At 44.5% G+C, this 21,206-nt stretch overlaps 1 protein-coding gene across 1 annotated transcript in view; it reads left to right on the forward strand.

Moving 5' to 3' along the window:
- Nucleotides 1–6,739: 6,739 nt before the first annotated feature.
- Nucleotides 6,740–21,206, forward strand: part of CBLB (Cbl proto-oncogene B) — a 190,319-nt gene continuing 175,852 nt past the window's right edge. The window contains exons 1-3 of the mRNA XM_074972976.1: nucleotides 6,740–6,829; nucleotides 8,038–8,217; nucleotides 19,040–19,290. Of these exons, the coding sequence (XP_074829077.1) occupies nucleotides 8,050–8,217; nucleotides 19,040–19,290 (419 nt within the window). The 5' untranslated portion in view covers nucleotides 6,740–6,829; nucleotides 8,038–8,049. The remainder of the gene's footprint in view (nucleotides 6,830–8,037; nucleotides 8,218–19,039; nucleotides 19,291–21,206) is intronic.

Genomic DNA, 21,206 nt, shown 5'->3' on the forward strand with positions numbered 1-21,206 from the left:
GGGTCTGTATGGAGGGGCTCGTGGTTAACCTCGTTGATGTCTATGCCCCGACATCGGGCCTGGAGCGGCTGCAATTCTACCAGCGGGCGTCCGCCTTCCTTGGCACCTTAGATTCTCACGAGTGCCTGGTCCTGGGAGGGGATTTTAATACCACTGTCGAGGAACAGGACTGCTTGGGGACCGAGCAGACCCCAGCCGCCGCGGACACCCTCCGGGAGATAGTCGAACATCACTCCCTAGTGGACATCTGGCGCGACCACCACCCGGATGACACTTCCATGTTCACCTTTGTCCGGGTGGAAGCCCATTGGTCGAGCCACTCCAGGTTGGACCGCATTTATTTGTCACACTTCCATCTCTCACGAGCCCACTCCTCCAGCATTCGGCTGGCCCCATTTTCTGACCATCATCTAGCCACCGTGACAGCCTCCCTCTGTGCGGAGAGGCTGGGGCCGGCCTACTGGCATTTTAACAACAGCCTGTTGGAGGATGAGGGCTTCGTGATGTCCTTCCGGTAATTTTGGCTGGCCTGACGAGAGAAGCAGCGTGTCTTTCCCTCGGCGCGGCGATGGTGGGACCTGGGGAAGGTGCGCGCCAGGCTTTTCTGCCGTGACTACACCCAGGGCACCAGCCGACGGAGAAATGCGGCAACAGAGCAGTTGGAATGGGAGGTCTTAGAGCTGGAGAGGCGTCTGGCCGCCAGCCCCGAGGACCCGCTCCTCTGCGGAGTGTGCCAGGAGAAGTGGGAGGAGCTCCGGGCCCTCGAGGACCATTGGGCCCAGGGCGCCTTTGTTCGATCCTGCATCCGCCTCCTTCGGGAGATGGATCGCGGCTCCCGCTTCTTCTATGCCCTGGAGAAAACGAGGAGGGCCAAGAAACGCGTCACCTGTCTCCTGGCAAAAGACCGCACCCCCCTCATGGAACCGGTGGAGATGTGCGGGAGGGCCTGAGCCTTCTACGCAAGTTTTCTCCCCAGATCCGACCGACCCTGGTGCTTGCAGAGTGCTCTGGGAGGAGCTCCCTATGGTCAGCGCGAGCGACTGAGACCGGCTAGAGTTGCCTCTCACTCTGGCCGAGTTCTCGGAAGCCCTCCATCGTATGCCCACTAATAAGTCTCCAAGCATGGATGGGCTGACCGTGGAGTTCTACCGCGTGTTTTGGGACGTCCTCGGCCCAGACCTAGTCACCGTCTGGGCTGAGTCTCTGCAGAGCGGGGTCCTCCCTCTTTCGTGAAGGTGAGCTGTGCTCGCCTTACTGCCGAAGAAGGGGGACCTCCGCAATTTACGAAATTGGCGTCCCGTCTCGCTCCTCAGCACGGACTACAAAATCATAGCGAAAGCAATCTCGCTGCAGCTAGGGTCTGTGCTGGCGGATGTGATCCACCCAGACCAGACCGACACCGTCCCGGACTGCAGTATCTTTGATAACTTATTTCGGGTTCGGGACCTTTTAGAACTCGGGCGTAGAGACGGTCTGTCATTCGCCCTCCTGTCCCTAGATCAGGAGAAGGCTTTTGATTGGGTGGACCACGGGTACCTCCTGAGCACTCTGCGGGCGTTTGGCTTCGGACCCCAGTTTGTGGGTTTTCTCCGCGTGCTGTACGCTTCCGCAGAGTGTCTGGTTAAGCTCAACTGGACCCTGACCGAACCGGTCAACTTCGGGCGAGGAGTACGGCAGGGGTGCCCCCTCTCGGGCCAGCTGTACGCTCTGGCGATCGAGCCCTTCCTCTGTCTCCTCCGCAGGAGGTTGACAGGGTTGGTGCTGCGGGAGCCGGAGCTGCAGATGGTCCTGTTGGCGTACGCTGATGACGTACTCCTCGTAGTCAGGGACCCGGGCGACTTGGCGCGGGTGGAGGCTTGCCAGGCCATCTGTTTGGCAGCCTCCTCTGCTCGGGTCAACTGGGTCAAGAGCTCTGGCTTGGTGGTAGGAGACTGGCGGCAGGCGAGCTCCCTCCCACCCGCGCTTCAGGCCGTCCAGTGAGCACGGGTCCACTGCTCTACCTCGGCGTTTACCTTTCTGCCATGCATCCCTCTCTGCCGGAGAACTGGGAAAACTTAGAGGGCAGGGTGATAGAGCAGCTCCGGAAATGGACGGGACTACTCCGATGTCTCTCCCTCCGAGGGAGAGCGCTGGTATTAATCATCTAATCCTGTCCATGCTCTGGTACCAGCTCAACACCCTGGCCCCGGCCCCGGGTTTCCTGACCAACCTCCGGACATCGATTCTGGGGTTCTTTTGGTCAGGAACGCACTGGGCCCCTGTAGGGGTTCTTCCTCTACCCCTGAAGGAAGGAGGACAGGGCCTGAAGTGTTTGCACACTCAGGTCCGCGTCTTCCGCCTCCAGGCCCTACAGACGCTCCTTTATGGTGCAGGCAGTTCAGCGTGGAGCATACTGGCGCACGCCATCCTGTGCCGCATCCGAGGGATCCGATATGGCCGGCAGCTCTTTTATCTCTGTCCGGGAGGTCTTCCGTGAGACCTCTCTGGGCTGCTGGTCTTCTACCAGGACCTTCTCCAGACTTGGAAACTGTTTTTAAATACCAGGTCCGTGGCGGCCACCGAGGGGGCAGATCTCCTCGTGGAGCCCCTGCTACACAACCCCCAGCTCCGTGTGCAGGTGGCGGAGTCCTGCTCGGTGCACCAGAGCTTGATCCTGGCAGAAGTCACGAGAGTCAGAGACCTCCTGGACTACGACCGGGGAAACTGGCTAGATCCCCTGACGCTCGCTCGGCGCATGGGGCTCTCCAGACCTCGTAGCCCCTGGCGCGTACTTCAGGAGGCGAAGGCCGCTTTGCCGCCCGCTGCTAGAGCTTACCTCGATCGGGTCCTGCTTGAGGGCATGCCCCGCCCACCCTCTACCCCAGGCCCACCGGACCTTTTAATTGGACCCCTTCCCCGTAGACCCAATCGACCCCCTCACCTCTTTACAGCAAGCCGGCTGCATGAACTGCAGCCGGTACGCTTCCAAACTGCGCCAAGGAAACATCTATACACGCTTGTGCTCCACACCCTTCACGCCTTCACCCTAGTGTCCCGCCCTGACACAAAGTGGCGAGACCTTCTGCCACCTTTGGAGGGTGAGCAGCCCCGGTGGGTCAGCCTATATTCCACCTTGGTTCCGAGGCCTGTCGGGGACATCAGTTGGAGGCTCTTTCATGGAGCTGTGAGCACGGGCACGTACTTGGCACGATTCAACCCCATCCCAGAAACTTGTCCCTTTTGCGGTGTGAGGGAAACCCTGGCGCACGTATATTTGGAGTGCGCCAGGCTGCAGCCCCTGTTCCAGCTCCTCACAAATCTTTTATTACGTTTTTTCTTGCATTTTTCCCCTCACCTTTTTATTTATGCACTCCCCCTCTGTGGCCTCATAAAGTCGCGGGATCTCCTAGTTAACCTCCTCCTGGCCCTGGCTAAAACGGCCATCTATAAAACCAGAGAGAGGAGGTTGGCCGATGGAGTCTCCTGTGACTGTGGGGCCCTTTTCCGATCCTCGGTCCGTTCACGTATCCGGGCGGAGTTCCTCTGGGCGGCGTCCACGACTCCCTTGATGCTTTTGAGGAGCGGTGGGCGCTGTCTGAGGCTCTCTGCTCGGTGTCCCCGTCCAGCTCCCTTTGTTTTGACCCTTTGACTGGGGGAGAGAGTAAGGGACCCAAGCCCCAGCCATTGCTGCTGCGGACACCACCACCTTAGAGGGGTCCTTTCACACGTGGGTGCACGTGCCCCCACCCCCTCCTCCCCCCCGGTTGTCCACCCCACAGCCTGCCCCTTTTGTTGGGTGCTTTCAGAGGAGGGAATTGTTGGTGACACTCGGGCGTGGCACCAGGTAACTCGAGGGGGTGGCAGACCTTGAGAGTCAATGAAGCCCCCTCGCTCTGGACCACCAGGTAACTCGGAAGGGTGGAAGACCATGAGAGTTGAGGAAGCCCCCCACTCTGGGCCCAGGCAAGCTTGAACACTTTCCTCCCCTGAAGCTAATGAGAAAACAATTGTGATTGGTTGCTGTGTTACACATTGCATATGCTGTTGTTTTGTTTTGTAAGTGTGTTATGCAAATAGAAAAAATACCTTTTTTGCTTAAAAAAAAAATTACTCTCCTGTAGCCATCTGGCCTGACCCTGTCACAATATATATATATATATATATATATATATGCATACACACACACAAGGCCAAAAATATAGAATCATGGAATATCAGGGTTGGAAGGGACCTCAGGAGGTCATCTAGTCCAACCCCCTGCTCAAAGCAGAACCAATCCCCAATTTTTGCCCCAGATCCCTAAATGGCCCCCTCAAGGATTGAACTCACAACCCTGGGTTTAGCAGGCCAATGCTCAAACCACTGAGCTATCCCCCCCCAAAGAAGTTGAGTGGGGGGAGGGTTATCATAGAATATCAGGGTTAGAAGGGCCCTCAGGATGTTATCTAGTCCAACCCCCTGCTCAAAGCAGGACCAATCCCCAATTTTTTCCCGATCCCTAAATGGCCCCCTCAGAGATTGAACTCACAACCCTGGGTTTAGCAGGCCAGTGCTCAAACCACTGAGCTATCCCTCCCCCCACTGAGCTATCCCTCCCCAATATACATATAATATACATAATAAAATTTAACCAAAACAAGAGATGGTGACAGTTATAATAGGGCGTGGTTATGAAAGGTGCCACCAGTCAGCGTATCTTACACAGGGCTCCAACAGAAAAAAAAAGGTTAGAAACTACATCTATAGAGAAAGTCATAAACCAGGATATCAGCACAGGAAGCAGAGTTATTTGCAGAGGTGATAGTGAAATGGGAAACTTTTCAATGGACTTAGGACTGTGTTTCCCAGTTCCCATTTTAAAGATGCAGAGAAACAATAACCACTGAGCACAGATTTTATGAATAGGATTTTATAGTTGTACATGTGCCCAAAGCAATGACTAGACACATTTTAAATAAACAGAAAGGACACCTGGATTTACAGTATTTAATAAATGATAAATGTAAATAAGAATGACAATGAGGCAGATCTCAGTTAGGAAATACAGATGTTGTCAAGAGCTTCCTCAAGTCATTCTTCCTGTCCAATATTACTATTATAATAGCTAAAATGAGAAAAAAGGCAGAATGTTTTTTAATCCTGAGGGAGGGAGCAATCAGGAAAGAACATCTTTTGAAGATGATTTTCAGAAAAAGAAAACTAAAGGTTGGAAATAAATCATCCCAAAACTAATTGGATTTCCATGAAAACAAAAATTGCATCAAAATATTGAATGTTTAACTTTTAGCCTCTAAGAGTAACAATGTAAGGAGAAAATTCTGCTCTCAGATCTCCATGGTAAGTCTGAATTCCAATATTCTGCATCCATCCTATGCATGAAGCTCATGTTTCAGAGACATACAATTTAGTTAATGTGAGGATAAGAAGCTTTCAGTACTAGTACTAAACCTTCAGAGAGAGCTCTGGTGAGAATCAAGGGGTACAGATGTAAAAGAGATATTTTCAAATAAATATGTAGAACGGGTTTTTATGTGTTCACTGTTATTACCTATCACAATTTTATTACCAAGCCTCACAATATTTGGTGTTTTTCTTAACTGTCCTGGAAGTTATAATTAAGGGAGACTCTCAGCTTTCATTTTAAAAAAAGTAAGTTTCCAGCCCTCATGGCTGTAGAGAAATACCTGTAAATGTGTCAGAGTAGCAGCCGTGTTAGTTTGTATTCGCAAAAAGGAGTAATTGTGGCACCTTAGAGATTAACCAATTTATTTGAGCATAAGCTTGTAGCTCACGAAAGCTTATGCTCAAATAAATTGGTTAGTCTCTAAGGTGCCACAATTACTCCTTTTCTACCTGTAAATGTGACACTTAAGAGGTTTGAAACCCAGCATGCCAATAAAAATATCCCAATTGATTGTTAAAAATCTCATGACTTTTTGGGACCTAACTTTTTGACTTTGGGGCTGGCAACACAGTGTATGTCAGTAAAACAGGCACAACAAAATCCTTTCTATCCGAGGGACAGATTATAAAAAGTGCCCCCTACTCAGAAGCAGGATCCTTAGTGTAAAACAGCAAAGCCCTCTCCCAATGTGTAAGAGGGCTTAGGGCAGATACTCTGGGCCTGGCTCACCATAGGACTGACTGACTCCCCCACCCTATAGAAAACCTAGATCTATCCCCATCAACTCCTTCCTCTTTCTTTCTGTCTGTCCCCTCTTCCCCAATTCACCTTTCCCTCTCCTGCAGCACCCCAGGCTCTCTAGTCCACCCACCAACCCCTTCCTTCCTACACCTTTCCTCCCCCATCCTTCCACTTGCCCCTTGCCCCTCCTCCCCCAGCTGTCCCCCTCCCCTTAGCCCTGCTTCTTCCCTCCCCGCCCCTCCATCAAGAAGCACAGAGATAGAAGCCAGAAGGAAAGAGGTGGCACCGGTAGCCCCGCCTCCCCCCCAAGCTAGCACTTTCATTGGCCCCTTCCCCCCTCAATCCTAATCTGGATGCCAGCCTATTGTCCCGCCCCTCGCCCCTCCCTTGCCTACCGAGGGGCTCAAGCCCGTTCAGCCCAGCCTTGCCTCCCACCCATTTGCTGCCTGACCTGTCAAGCAAACCCTTTCCCCCCCTTCCGATTGGCTAACGTTCTGAGCCTTAGGGTCCCAACCCCCCCAGGAAAGCGCCTGTTCTCACCGCCTCCTCTGCAGCGCGCATGCGTGGGAGTGAATGCTGGGCTCAGGGAGTGTGTGTATGTTTCAAGGAGAGCAGCAGCAGCAGCAGCGGGAGGGGGGGGAGGAGGAGGAGGAGGAGGAGGGAAGAGCCGAGCCCAGCGGAGGAGCGGCGCTTTCGCTGAAGCCCGTACGTGCGCGCGCGCCTCACTTTCCAGGAGCGGGGTAGCCTAGGCTGGGAGCGCGGGGTGGGGTGTCTCTGTGCGGTGCCCCCCCCACCCCCCCGCTTTATGCAGGCCCCCAGCCACATGGCTGGCTAGCGAGAGACCGGGGGGGGCGGCGGCATGGTGTGAATTAACTCTCCGTGTTTTCCTGCGGGGGCAGCGGCCGCCCCCGAGCGGCGAGCGACACCCCGGAGCGTCCCCCTTGCTCTGCTCTCGCTGCCTGCCGGTGCGTGCGAAGGGAAGGGGGCGCGTGTGGCTGCCGAGGGGGCAGAGCGAGAACCTCCGGAGCCGGGAGCGCGGCTGGGATTTAACACGCTGCTGCTGGGTGGGTGGCTGGGGGGACGCGTCCTTGCCTCTGGGACTGAAGCCAGGCGCAGAAGGTGGGAGGGGGAAAAGAAGGAGGGGAAGACTTATTGGGGGTACTACTTTTCTGGCTCCCCCCCACCATCTGCTCAGACTGGACAGAGAAGGGGGCAAAGCTGTCGCTCCTGTGAAACAAAGCTTCAGGGAGCTTGGATTTACAGAAGAAATTTCCTTCTTGCTCTTTAGGGTTTCCCCCTTCTTCACTTTCTCTCACTCTTTATACAAGATAATACACCGTATGTATGGTTCATTTTGTTGTCCTAAACGTTTGCTCCTCGCAGGCTTGTTGGCTTTTTTTTTTTTTTTAACTTGGCAAATGGCAGTCCATATGCCTTTGTTGTCTGGTGACAAGCTTGTGTCCCTGGTGAGCTGTGTGTGTACATGATCATCTGTACGTTTATTGGAGTCTTTGGAAAACCCAACAGGGGCATGTAAAGTGATCTTCAGTAGTGTTAGGTTCACCAGTCGCTTTTATTTCTTTATGAGGAAGCTAGGAAGGGTGGAAGCAGAAAGTGTAGGTGTGGGTTTGTTTTGTTTTTGTTTTGTTTATGGGGTAAAAGTCTGTGTCCACACACAAGTGTAAATTTACCCTGTTTATGTTTACATTGATGACAAATCTAGGGTCACTTGTCAGTGTAAACTCAGCCCAGGTGGGTTTATACTCTTCATCAAAAAAAGTTAAGCCAGTTCTGAAACATACTCTTGTTGTTTTCTGACCGGGGAAAGGAAAGGGTACCTCGCTGTATGGTTTTGTTTTTTTTATGTCTTTAGGACACCTTATGATGATTCTTATTTCTTTATTTTTGTTAAGATCGGATCCCAGATGGCCAATTCCCTGAATGGCCGGAACCCAGGTGGCCGAGGAGGAAACCCCCGCAAAGGGCGTATTCTGGGCATCATAGATGCTATTCAGGATGCTGTGGGGCCCCCCAAGCAAGCAGCTGCTGACCGCAGAACTGTGGAGAAGACTTGGAAGCTAATGGACAAAGTGGTAAGTTTTGTGTGTGTACATATTGTATTCTCCTGTTGGGGAAGGAAGTTATTTACATGGGTCTATGTGAGAATCTACATCATCCTGCAGATTTTATTCCTTTGCCATGTGTGTCCTTCTTTGAAAAGAGAGGGACTTGCATTTTAGATCAGATAAACCTATTTGTTCATTTTGCTGGCCTCTGGCTATGGGTTTTTTTTTAATCTTGTTTGAGTGGGGAAATGCACGTTTGCCTTAAGTCCTGCTGCTCTTGTTGGTCAAAGTCCTTCAAAATAACTCAGACTTGTAGAGCTGTTGTGAAAAAACTGCTTAATTTATTTCTTGTGCATCAAATATTCCTTATGTTTCAAAGAGGGTCCCGTTTAGTCAGTCTGCAAACAAAACCTCTTGCGCATGTAACTTCAGTTAAGCTAATCATGCTATAAAGCACTCTCATGACAGTCATATGCATACTGTACATGTTTGTTTGTAAGAATTGTGCCTGAGGAGGAAATCACTCTCTGATTATCCCTTAATGGAGTAAACAGATTAGTTAGAAATCCTTTATTTTTAAATCCTTTGTCTGCATTTTTTGCATGGATTTTTTTAAAAAGTACTCTTACATCTTCTTTGCTTAACTATTTATTTTGGAACTGGAAATGTATTTTATTGACAGTTATTGTTGGTTGGGGGTAGGGAACGTTGCTTTATAGATCTTGTAGCGTCTGCATGTTGCTTTCTCAAAGTCGCACATTTTATTAAACTATACAGCGGAAGTGACAGCTTTCTATAGACTAAGTTCAAATTAGCTAAAAAGGTGCTGTACTAAAGTTAGGAATAGTTTGTTTACTAGTTTGGGTAACAGTCCCAGGAGGCAGAGTGATTTGGTAGGTAAGAGCTTGATTTTTGAGGATGATCAGCACAGGGAAGCTTTCCTTTGAAATGATTGAGGTTTTAATACCTGGTAGTCTCAGGTGCTAGAACCAAGGGAGACGTGACTCTAGGGCTTGGTCTAAACTACAGAGTTAAAAGAAAAGGAGGACTTGTGGCACCTTAGAGACTAACAAATTTATTTGAGCATAAGCTGTAGCTCACAAAAGCTTATGCTCAAATAAATTGGTTAGTCTCTAAGGTGCCACAAGTCCTCCTTTTCTTTTTGCGGGTACAGACTAACACGGCTGCTACTCTGAAACTACAGAGTTAGGTCGACATAACGCAGCTACACTACAGTGTAAGTGCAGTGCCTACGCTACAGCCTTGCTCCTGCAGATATAAGTGCCCTCCTACATGCACATAAAACTCCACCGCCACAAGAGACGTAGGGCATATGTTGCTGTAGTTAGGGCAACGTAGTGTCTTCTTTACATTGGCGGTTAGCTGTCATTCTTGTCAATTTTATGGCTCTGGGCCAGATTGCTGTCTCTGCTCCAAGTTGAGCTGTCACCCAGGCTCCCCACTGGGAGCCCTATTGTTCCCCAGGATCCCCGCTCCCTGCCGGGAGCACAGCAGCCAGACTCTAGCTGTGGATCTCCCAACTGAAGATGGGAAGCCCCTGGTGGAAGGCGAGAAGCTCGGGAGGGCAGCTGGGGTCTGGGCAGTCTCTCAGCCCGTCCCCACTGCCCCTTGTAAGTCAGTGGAAGTGCTGCATTGGCCGTAAATCAATCTAAGTTAGGTCGATTTAAGAGTGTAGTTTAGACATGTCCTAAGGATCTAACTCTGATGTTGACTCTGACTTTGGAAAGTTAACTTAACTCCCTGTGGTTCATTTCACTTATTTTTAAAATATAAGCATTTTAATGTAGAGATCCGTGTGGTGGTATATAAATGCAAAATATTTATTAATATTAGGAAAACTTGATGCATCTTGCTAAACTAGAATGATCAGAATCATTTATTGGAACCTTATTTGCCGTTGCATGCCTATACCACTAAAACAGGGGTTCTCAGACTGGGGTTCAGGACCCCTCAGTGGGTCGCGAGGTTATTACATGGAGTGTTGTGAGCTGTGAGCCTCCAGCCCAAGCCCCGCTTTGCATCCAGCATTTATAATGGTGTTAAATATATTTTAAAAAGGGTTTTAGATTTATAAGGGGGGGTCACACTCAAAGGTTTGCTATTTGAAAGGGGTCACCAGTACAAAAGTTTGAGAACCACTACACTAGAATATTACTTGTATTTATTAGAACAGCCCCTAAAGCTAATTCTAAAGGGCAACCTAAATGAGTGCTACTCCAAAGACTTCAGTGAGTTGTTTCTATTACTTCCAGATCTGAATTTGGTTAAGTTCTGTAAACAGGGAATGTGTCATAATTAATATAAAAAATATAGGCACTTGGAGGCAGACACTACTCTTCATACTTTTCAAGATGTTTTCATCTTGAAAAGATGGCATCTGTCTATATCATGTTTGAAACAATAGAGGGAATGTACAGTTTGATATTTCCCTCTTTGCAATAATATGTCCATGCAGAAAGCCTTACAGTGCATTTTTCCGTTGGTTAGTTTGAATCTTAATCTCATTGTTTAGAATTATGGATTGCTGTCACTCAGCTTGCATAGAATAACTTTGTCATTATTACATCAGTGCATCAAAACAGACTGTGTGGCCTGTTCTGCAGAATTATTTGGAAAGGCTGCACTTTGGTTTCTTTTTGGTTTCACTGGATAAGTGTCCTCAATTTGGTCTTCAATGTATCCTCTTTAAGATGCTGTCAGTTAATCAAATTTTATTTCCAAATTACATTAAAGTATACCAGACAGGGTGATGTAATGGTGTCCAAATGCTGTAACTTGCTTGAGTTAAGCATTTGGTACTTATAGTGAAGAGAGCGCATTTGAATAAACGTAACGTGTTGGCAAATAACCAATGTTAAGTCTTCTCAGCAGTAGGCAATGAAAGGTAAATTTCTCCTCTATCTAAATCAAAACCAGGGATTAAAACCAGAAATAGTTAGAAACCTTCCCAAGTAACTGTTGGTTTAAATACTGTTGTGCGCCTGTATCCTGCAGTCTGGTGAATCTGTGCATATACATACCCACACAGAGTCCCAGTGAACTCAGTAGGTCTCTGCATAATCATAGGGGTCTCCACTCAGCGATCAGACTGTGGTTTCAAGGCCTAAATAACTAGTGGTAATATTGGTCTTTAACTATAATCTCTCCTCTTTCTCCATCTGTAGAGAACAAGACAGAGAGGTTGTTTTGCCCAAGGACACAGAGAACCACTGTCAAGACTGGGTTTAGATCTCGGGCGTTTGTTTCCTATGCTCATCTCCATGCTGTCCCTGCTCTTTCTCACTAGTTGAGATTCCATATATGAAGTAACTTGAGTAGCAAAACATATTTGCTGCTCTATTTACAAGCATTGTGGGATTATCCAATACTACAAAATTATGCAAAGTAAAATAACTATATTGTGGAATTAGGGTTTTTGAAGAATATGTAATGCTGTATGTAAAGTTCATTAGCAACATCATGCAAATCTTCATGTGCATATTACGTGCCGTGACTTGGAATTGTTATAGTTAAGGGTCTGTCAATTTTGAGACTTCATAACTCTGTTTCTCATGGTTTTTATATTTTAGCTCTGAGAACAGGATTAAGGCTGCAACTTCATATACAGTATCTCACCTTGAAATCTCTTTGGTACCAGTTTTAAAACCCCCCACAACTTTCCTTTGGTAGTTGAAAGAATCCTGTCAAAATTGATAGAACAAAATGTGATGGCATGACATTCTAGATAAAGTCCCCTCAGGTAAATATTTACTACTGAGGCTACTTGCGAAAAATACAAAATTAATTGTTCCTGATGCAGTCTCTACTGAGTCTTGTAGTTACAAGTAAACAAATCAGTGCATGTGGGGCAATGTCAAGCTGAATCTAAATTTACTTTTTATAAAGTTTACTGATACACAAAAAAGAGAGTTAAGTTCTGTTTTTTTTAACAACTCCTGATTAATAGTAGATTTAATATCAATTTTTTGTATTTCTGTGTAAACTCCTGTTTTTGAATGGACAAGCAGTAGTTACATCAAAATGTTTTTGAGCATTGGTTTATTTCATTACCTTGTATAATACCAAGGTTTGGGTGATGCTCCTGTTTCATGTTCCAGAAAGCTGGACATAATTTCCAGTGATAATTTTGTGCTAGTGAATACATCAGATATCTTTGGACTCATAATAAAGTTAGTTCTTTGATATAGTGGATGACTGTTTTTCTCAAAATAAGATGTAGCACCTATATATGAGAACTAAATCTGAAATTTATTAATATTGGTGCAATAATAAAATTATAATTACAAATCATTTTAAGTCTTTCTATAAAATGTATTGAAGATACGTTGGAAGGGCCTTCTAACATCTGATGATATTGCAGCAAAATCATAAGCATAATAGATTTCAGAATCTAGAAAACAAAAGTGCATTCCTATAAGGAGCATGCCTTTATCTTGAGAGTAGCAGGGGAAACACCTACCATGTAAATATGAGAGTAGATTAACACCTTTAATAGTCTGGCTATTAAGAGCTGGGAGTTCACATTAATTTTAAGTGTTTCAAGTTAGTGAAATTATGAAATGTTTTGAAAGAATATTGTATTTGTGCTCCCATGTATGAGTGCTTCAACTTTCGATCGCTACAGGGTACTCTGAAGTACTAGGGGGAAATACGGTTAAGTAGCAGGATAGAAAGTAAAATTCATATATAAACTGTATTGTTGCTTTATCATGGTCCACACCATAAATTTTATCCAGAATGGAAAGCAGGAAGAGCAATTTGATTTGCTATTTAATATAGTCTAAGAGCAAAGCACAATGTGTACTCAAAGCTTGCGCTATTGGCTTTGTGATTATGCAAAACCACATTACTAAAAGTGATACTTTTTTTTTTTTTTTAAATGAGGGGATGCCAAAATCCAATTTTTTTCTCTAACATCCAGTGTCTCTATTGAGTACAGTTAACAAGTGTGAAACCCAATGTATACATTCATTATTCTTTTATAACCCTCAATGTAACGTTTGAAATGTATAACCTCCCAAGTCACTTAACTTCACAGTACCACAAAGGAACCAATTAAGTAAATCATAACCACAGCGTTTTTCAGTATATGAACTGGTCGTTACACTGTGTTTTAAATATTGATTGAAAGTCTTATGTCCACACACCTCTCTTGTGTGGAGGAAAAAAGGATAAAACATTAGTTACACAGAAAATCAGGTGAAAAACCAGGGGAGTTTCCCTTTGCTGGTTTCTGAATATCTGTGTGGCAGATATGAGGCATGAACAGCTTATCAAAGCACTGCACTTTTGGCTTTTAAAGTAACACCGCTATGTTTGCATCCCCGTGCCCATATTAAAACAAGCACTGTTACAGTATGGAAGCTGTTGAATCCAGGATATGAGAACCCACTGTTCTCTCGGGTTGAAGTCACATAGCAAAGGCCTCTTCATCCATTCTGGTGAGATGGCCTCTTCCAGATGTCTTTTTTTTTTCTACCTCTTGGTAATTTTACCCATCTGCAATGTACAATGCCAATGCATTGATAGTTAATGCTGTCTTTGGGGGCAGTGGGCTTTGATGGGTGATTCTTAACCTTGTGATCTCCCCATTTTCCCAGTAGCCAGTCCGCCATTTCGTTCTTCAGGATTCGTTCTTTGGGATTGTGTGTGCTGTGGCTTTCTGGAGATCAGAAGTGTTACAATATCTTGCTGCGTAGCCACTTTCAACCCATGTGTGGTATTCTGAGCCAATTTGTTTGAATCTTGTGGTGGTTCTGCACTGTGTGGCAGAAGATGCGGGTTAAGTAGAGCCTTTCAAATTGTAACCTTAGAAATATACTAGTCACTGATAGTCTTAATTGTCCTGTCCATTGGGTTCAGCTGATTAGAGAGAATTTAGTAGGAGTCATAATCAGCAGATAACTTATTCTGTTGCCGTTAGTAACTTTTCTCACATGGTCCTCGACCAGCATTTTGGCATTTAAACATATCCTGGTGTGTAAGTGTTGCCGTGCTTTGCTTGATAGTGTAAAGCTGTTTTATCAAAGCATTAAAACTGACCTTTAAAAACAATTTTTCAAAAAGATCATCGTGGAACAAACAGAACACACACAGTTTTCTACATGAAATCAAATGGATATATAGGTGCAATGGAAATTTCTTCCCTCTAATCTGAAGAGACTTTAAAACACTGTCTAACTTAGTCATATTTGTTTAAAAAATGTTATCCTACTTCTTCAAAGTGTTCTGTGTCTAGGTACTTACTGTATATGACTCTCATCAGCATAGTTACTGAGCATCTCCCATGTAGTTAAAGAGAAACAAAGTGAATGCTCTCTTTCCCTTCCCTGCCAGTAAGATAGAACTCGAATCGGTATCACCTTTTTTTGTATGTGTAGGATTAATTTTTTGAGAAGAGCTATTGGGAGGGAAAGCTACGTAGAAGAAATAGGCTTTGCATTTGGGCCTAAGGCCCTTGAAAGTTGTATTCCGTGTCTCTTGCGGAGACAAATTCCATAGTTTAGGTCCAGTTCCCCTGAAAGTTTGCCTCCAGTCTCATGAGGGTCTCCCACACTGACTGTTTGAGTCAGTGAAAAGAAGCTGTGAAGGGAAGTCAGAGTTGTGGAAAAAAGAGGATGTGATGTCTAGGGTAGCTCTGACCAGTCCAATGGAAACCTTTCAATATAAGAACCCCATTTAATTCTGCACTTTGGGTAGCATCTTACTAATAATGTAATCATGTTTATTTCATTGTTGGAGTTAAGATATCAGTCTGCCCTCTTATATCTAATGGAGAGCATGGAGAATTGTAGTGGTGTGTTCACAGTGAACCATGTTGATGAGTAGATGGGTTGTTGCATTTTTGTTCTAACTGGAGTTGGTTTTTCAGGGTGAGAGTGTCATTCCATGTGAACTGCAGTAGTCAAGCCTGGAGGTTACAGATAGAAAGATCACTATGACAAAATCTGTTTCTGATAGGATGGGGTGCATACTCTGGCCATGCATTAGAAGGAAGTAGGTGCCCCAGTATCACAGTGACTAAACATGGTGGTATATGTTGTTACCGTGTTATGAGTAGGCTACCTCAAGGATCTTATATACACGTTAACATGCCTCAATCAAGGAAAAGTTTCATTTTCAACTTGCTGACTGTTTTTTTTTTTTTTTTTTTGATAGACTAAATGCTTACTAAATACCTACATGCTTAATCCAAGTCACAATACAAAAGTAATCAGTGATTTGACTCATACCCTATGCTAGTGCTAATGTGAGGTTTGCATCATAAAGCTCAGCCTGCTGTGTCTTTGTTTTTCAGAAAGGTATGTACTACGAGAGCTCGGTTGTTTTAGGAAGCCTTTTACGTCAGCTGTTGTCATTTCTTGTTGATTACTGTTAATGTGAACCCTTGTGGTAAGTCTCAGGACATCCTGACTCTAGGAGCCATATGGTTTACACAACCATCTCTTTACAGACACATTTCTTCCGTACTGCAATCTGGTCCACTATAAAAATAAGTGTAGAAAATCCTTCACGACCTTAGTGCGTGGGTGCTTGGACTCTTAAACATTTGAACTAAACTCTATCACTTGTTTTGTGATAAACGAATTAAAATGATAAAGTTAAGAGGAGTTTTATTGTAGAAATATTTTTGTATAACTGAAGGGCTTTACTAATCTTGAGGTGTCTAGTACTGTTCTGTAATTGGTCTCCATATAGTCTGCAGACAGTGAAGAATGGTAAACCAGATTGACCACAGAATCCTGTTGTTAGCTATATATGACTGTATTGGACTAAAAAGACTTTCTAAAGCACCAGAAAGAGGAACTGAGTCTTGTTTTTTCACAGTGTGTCCTTTGTTCAACTGTCTGGCCATCCAGCCACAGAAAATCCTCAACCAAAATAAGCAACTTGTGTATATACAGGCAGCATACCCTGTGAAATAGTGTGTTCACCTTTCTGGTATACATAAAGCCACCTTTCTTCCACTTATACTAGTATGACTTTTCTCCTTGTGCAGCATGTCTTTCCACATAAGAACTAATTATTTTAATCATCCAGTTTCCTTAGGAGGAATTCAGAGTAGATAATTTCAGTTTAATTTTTAAAAAGTGGATCAATTTTCCATGATTGTAACTTTCTGGGTTTGTTTTTTGCTGATATGTTGTCCAAATAAGCACTCTTTCTTGGGCTAGAAACTTCAAGGATGTCATCACCCTCTATTTGTGATTCTAAAATCCTTCCCGTAACAAGTAACTGACACACATCATTTTTACTTCAGATAAAGTGAAAGGGTGAGTCTTCAAAGAGGAAAACTGCTGTTGAAAAATGCACAAAGTGAATGAGGGCCGAGAAAACTCTTACAAATCTAATGTTTAAATGCTTCCCTTCTATAATATAAAAATTTCGCATCAACAGTTGTCAGTTTGAGTTCTGCTCTTGCGGCCTACTTGGGTTAGTAATAAGTTTTAAAAGTAAGAACTGAATTTAAATTTTGACCTTGTTTTACGATATATGTGCATAACACTTCCATTCAGAAAAACTGCAACGTGCTTTCCTTCTGTCTCCACTCCTGCCAAATATGGAATTTTCCACTCTGTTTATGTTGCAGCATGGAATTAGTGACAATTTTAAGGTATGCTTGGTATCTCATGACTTTGGAGGGCTAGAAATTCAGTCTTTGTATCACAGGAAATAGCTTAGAGTTTCTAGGGAGATGTCTCTTCCGCTGGAATTGCCCACGATATTGGACTTTGAAGTCATGAAATTAGTATGAATAGAAATTTTGTCTCAGGCAATATTTGAAGGTTAAAATACATATTTAGTTACTGTAACAGGGTCAGCATCTGCCTCTCGTGAGCACTCCCTTTCTCAGTGCCTGCAATCTCTTAGTTCTGTTCAGCAGGACGGCACACACCTCTCACAAGCTACACCTCCAGCCGATTGGATCTCTCGTCGCGTCTTCAGCGACTCAGTCCTCTGGCCCAGCCACCTACACTGTCCCTGTAGCCCTCCCTGGGCTCCGGTCCTCAGTCGGCCCTATAGGGCCAACTCTCTCAATACCCTAGTTGGTGAGTTTGCATATGAAGGTTCCTACTCTGGGGTGGAGCAGCACCCCCATGGCTTCCTTCCTGGGGGCTCGTCACCTGCCCTTTAGTTCTCTGACCCTGGCTCTCCAGCTGGGTCAGTCTAGATCAGTTCCCTTCCAGGGGTAACAGTTCCACAGACAGTCTCTTCCCTGGGCCTGTCTTCAGTGAGTCCTGGTGACTGGCCAGAAACTATTCCCTCACTTCCCTGGTTCCTGCTAGCAACTATCCGCCTTAGCCCTCGCAACCAGCCAGGAGCATCTCTTGCTCCTGCAGTCCTAGCAAGCAGACTGCACTCACTCTGGCCCTACAGCTCCCTTTTATATGAGCTTGCAGCTTCTCTGATTGGCTGCTTCTCCTCAGCCACTGTAGACTGCTTGGAGGACCTCTCTATTGCTCCTTTCCTGGGATGGGTGTGGCAGGCCCCTGAGGCTCCAGCAGGGGGCCTTCGGGCCTAGTCTACCCATCACAGTTACATATTAGTGATTTAGCCACATTACCTTAAAAAAAAAAAAAATAGTAATCCTCAATTCATGCCTATAAAACCTGTATATCACACTTCAATTTATTTTCTTTCTCATAAGTATTTTCATTGATTTACTACATACATATGCACACACTCTACATATCTATACTACAGTAATTACATAAAGAATCACACATACAGGGACCGCTTAGTTCATTAGTGAAATACAACCATCTGTAGGGTGGAATGCAGCAGCTCTAGGGAACTGTGTGTCAAGTCTATACAGTAATTTAGAACAGAATAATGAAGTAAAATACCATCTTCAATTGAAATTACAGGAGAATTTAGGTAGCCAGAATAGAACTGCCTTTAATTGGTGTATGGTCAGAACGCAGGACTAAAATTCTACTCTTTCAAAGTGGGTAATGAGCATCATCTTGAAGTTTGCATCTTTGGTGGCATAGTACCCCCTGCGAACATATGGGACATTAGTTTAGTTCTAGCTTGGACTGAAGAATGCCGCCCACTGGGTCATTACCACAATTTCTTACAGCATCTGGATTTACCTGGATTTTTTTTTTTTAATCCAAGACTGGTCAGGCCTAAACCTACTTAGTTACGAGAGCTAACAAGATCACAAGACAGTTTAAAAAAGTCAATTGTGAAGGCAGTTTAAATAAGTATATACATTCCGCATAGAGGAGCAGGCTGTCGTGGTTGGTGTATGAAGCACTTTGTATGGTGGATTTGATTCAAATAAATATGTACAAAATAGAAATTTAACTATTCATTTGAAGCATATTCCGTTTGTCAGTTTTTAAAAGGAAATTAACTGAAGTGTTTATATATAACGGGTCCCATTTAAAAACTTAATGACTCAAGGTGCAAGTAGATGCCATCTTTTAGTAGAACCCTGAAGTTGCAAACGTTGAGTTTATAGTAAAGCCTTTTTTAGTGTGTCTGTAGTATATTTGGTGCAGAGCAGGCAGGCAAAGGCGCTCCTGTTAAAGGAACACATGCATAAAATGTGGAGAGGAGTGGCTAGGACTACTTGATCCTTACGAATGCCAATAGAAGGTTAAGTTCTCCATAAACTAGACAATAACAATGATGTCAGTGGCATCGTATGGTATATAAGTTAAAGCAGAATTTTAAACCTTCCCTGCTTGGAGGCCTGAGAAGTATACTTGCCTCTGCTTATTTCAAGATGTCAAATCATTTTTTGCCCCTACACATTTCTTTCAGATGTGGAGTGATCAGAGAGTGCTTTTTTAAACACTGTTGTTTTTGCTTCTAGGTCAGACTGTGCCAAAATCCCAAACTTCAGTTGAAAAACAGCCCACCTTACATACTTGACATTTTACCAGACACTTATCAACATTTGCGACTTATACTGGGCAACTGTGACGACAACCAGAAACTTGCACAACTCAGTGAGAATGAATATTTTAAAATCTACATTGACAGTCTCATGAAAAAATCAAAACGGGCTATAAGACTCTTTAAAGAAGGCAAGGAGCGGATGTATGAGGAACAGTCTCAGGACAGGTAAGAGAAATATTTACACATCAGTGCAGATTGTCTTGCTTGTCTGCATTTTTAACATTGTTTATATCCACAATGTTTTGACATTTTAGTTATTTAAAGAGGAAAATATTTATTGTTTGGATGCAGTGACCCTGCAGGTCAATCTGTAATTCAACTGGTTTTGTTCCACTAGGTACTCTTTGTGTCACTGTACATGAACTTAAAACTAAGTGCATTTCCTTTATAAAATATCTGTTTCTTTAGAATTACTCCTTCAGCTGACTTACAGTATGTAGCTCCTTTCCTAGGAGAGACTGACCGACCCCTCTTGTTAGAGCATTGCCGATGTAATCTACTTCTCACAAAGAGAAATTGAGAGATCCACTATGGGATATTGACTGACGTTTTCCCCCCGCAATAAAATGGAACAAAACTGTGTAATGCTTAGAACTTTTGGAGAGATCACAGGTTGCATAGGGTGCTGATCCTTCAGAATGGTGATGAGTTCTGAGTAGCCTTTTGAAAGGTCTACCTGATTTCTGCTTTGCTGAGAGCTGGTGCTGTGTTAACAGGACACTGTGGTGCTGTGTTAACAGGACACTGTGGTGCTGTTAATGTGTGTAGCAGTTAGTACTTTCTTGTTAGCTTTTAGCTTAACTTATTTCTTCGGTTTTACTGAGTGCTCACTTCTGGTTTAGAAAAAGTATGTATGAGGGTGCACTTGTATCATGGGTCAGCGCTTCCATAATGCAAGAATCTTCATTGGACTCGTCTTTAGATTTATCCGAACAAACACAAGATGTATTTTTAGGGTTATAGTCTACTGGGGGAAACGGAGGATTGCCTCCCTGCCCCTCTTTCTGCACCTGAATTCAGGACCAGTGCGGCAATACAACAGTTTCAATGCTGATGAAACTCTATGGGCAGAAGCAGTGAAAATGAACAAGTTCTTTTCATGAACAAGCTCACGAAAGCTTATGCTCAAATAAATTGGTTAGTCTCTAAGGTGCCACAAGTCCTCCTTTTCTTTTTGCGAATACAGACTAACACGGCTGTTACTCTGAAAGTTCTTGTAGATGTCTCTGCTGTTGCTACCACTGAGTTAGAATGTTTTCCTGACCAATCTGCTGGAGTGTTAAAAGACCACAGCTTTATGATCTACTGCAATCCCAAATATTAGCTCAAACTTAGTTAAATTCTAGAGAATAAAAAAAAGGCCATTCCCACACCTGCAGTTGATTACATTTGAGAGACTGCATGTCTACGAAGACTTTCAGACTAATTTACTGAAAGAAAGAAAATGTGATATTTGACTCACTTTAGTGGTAAGGAAGTTCTTCTGTCTTAGCCGTCTTCAGTATGGGTCCATAAGCATCTGAAGGGATGTTTTCACTAGAGATTGTTGCATTTTGGTCACACTGTGATTTCTAGCATTCTCTTGGTAGCATATGCAGAAGTCATTGTGCTACAAAGGAAATGAAAACTTTTATGGTAAGGGGAGATTGGACTTAAAAGACTGCACCATGTAAACAGATTTTATTTTAACTTCCCCATAGCATTGTTAGTTGTGGGTTTGCTACAATACTTGCAATAAATTAAAGCAATTTTCAGGTTCCTTCTTTCAAAAACAAAGCCTGATATGGTTTGTACGGACACTCAAACCTTCCTTTAGTGACTATATAGGTTAGAATGGATGTTAGAGGGGTTTCCCTTCAGTTTTCTACTTCAAACCCTAGATAATAGTGATGTTGGTGACACAAATGTATTTTGTGAAGCAGGTGGTGTATCGAACTCCACATTTCCTTCTCCTACCTTTTTACTAACTGTCAAGGTTTTTTTGGTCAATCTCATAAGTTGACCTCAGAAAAAGTATTGAAAAGCAAGCCATATCAATGCAGTGTGTTGGCCACCAGTAGCTACTTGAAGTTTTGCTGTGA

Source organism: Natator depressus, chromosome 1 (genome assembly GCF_965152275.1).
Source record: "Natator depressus isolate rNatDep1 chromosome 1, rNatDep2.hap1, whole genome shotgun sequence".
NCBI classification, from domain to species: Eukaryota; Metazoa; Chordata; order Testudines; family Cheloniidae; genus Natator; species Natator depressus.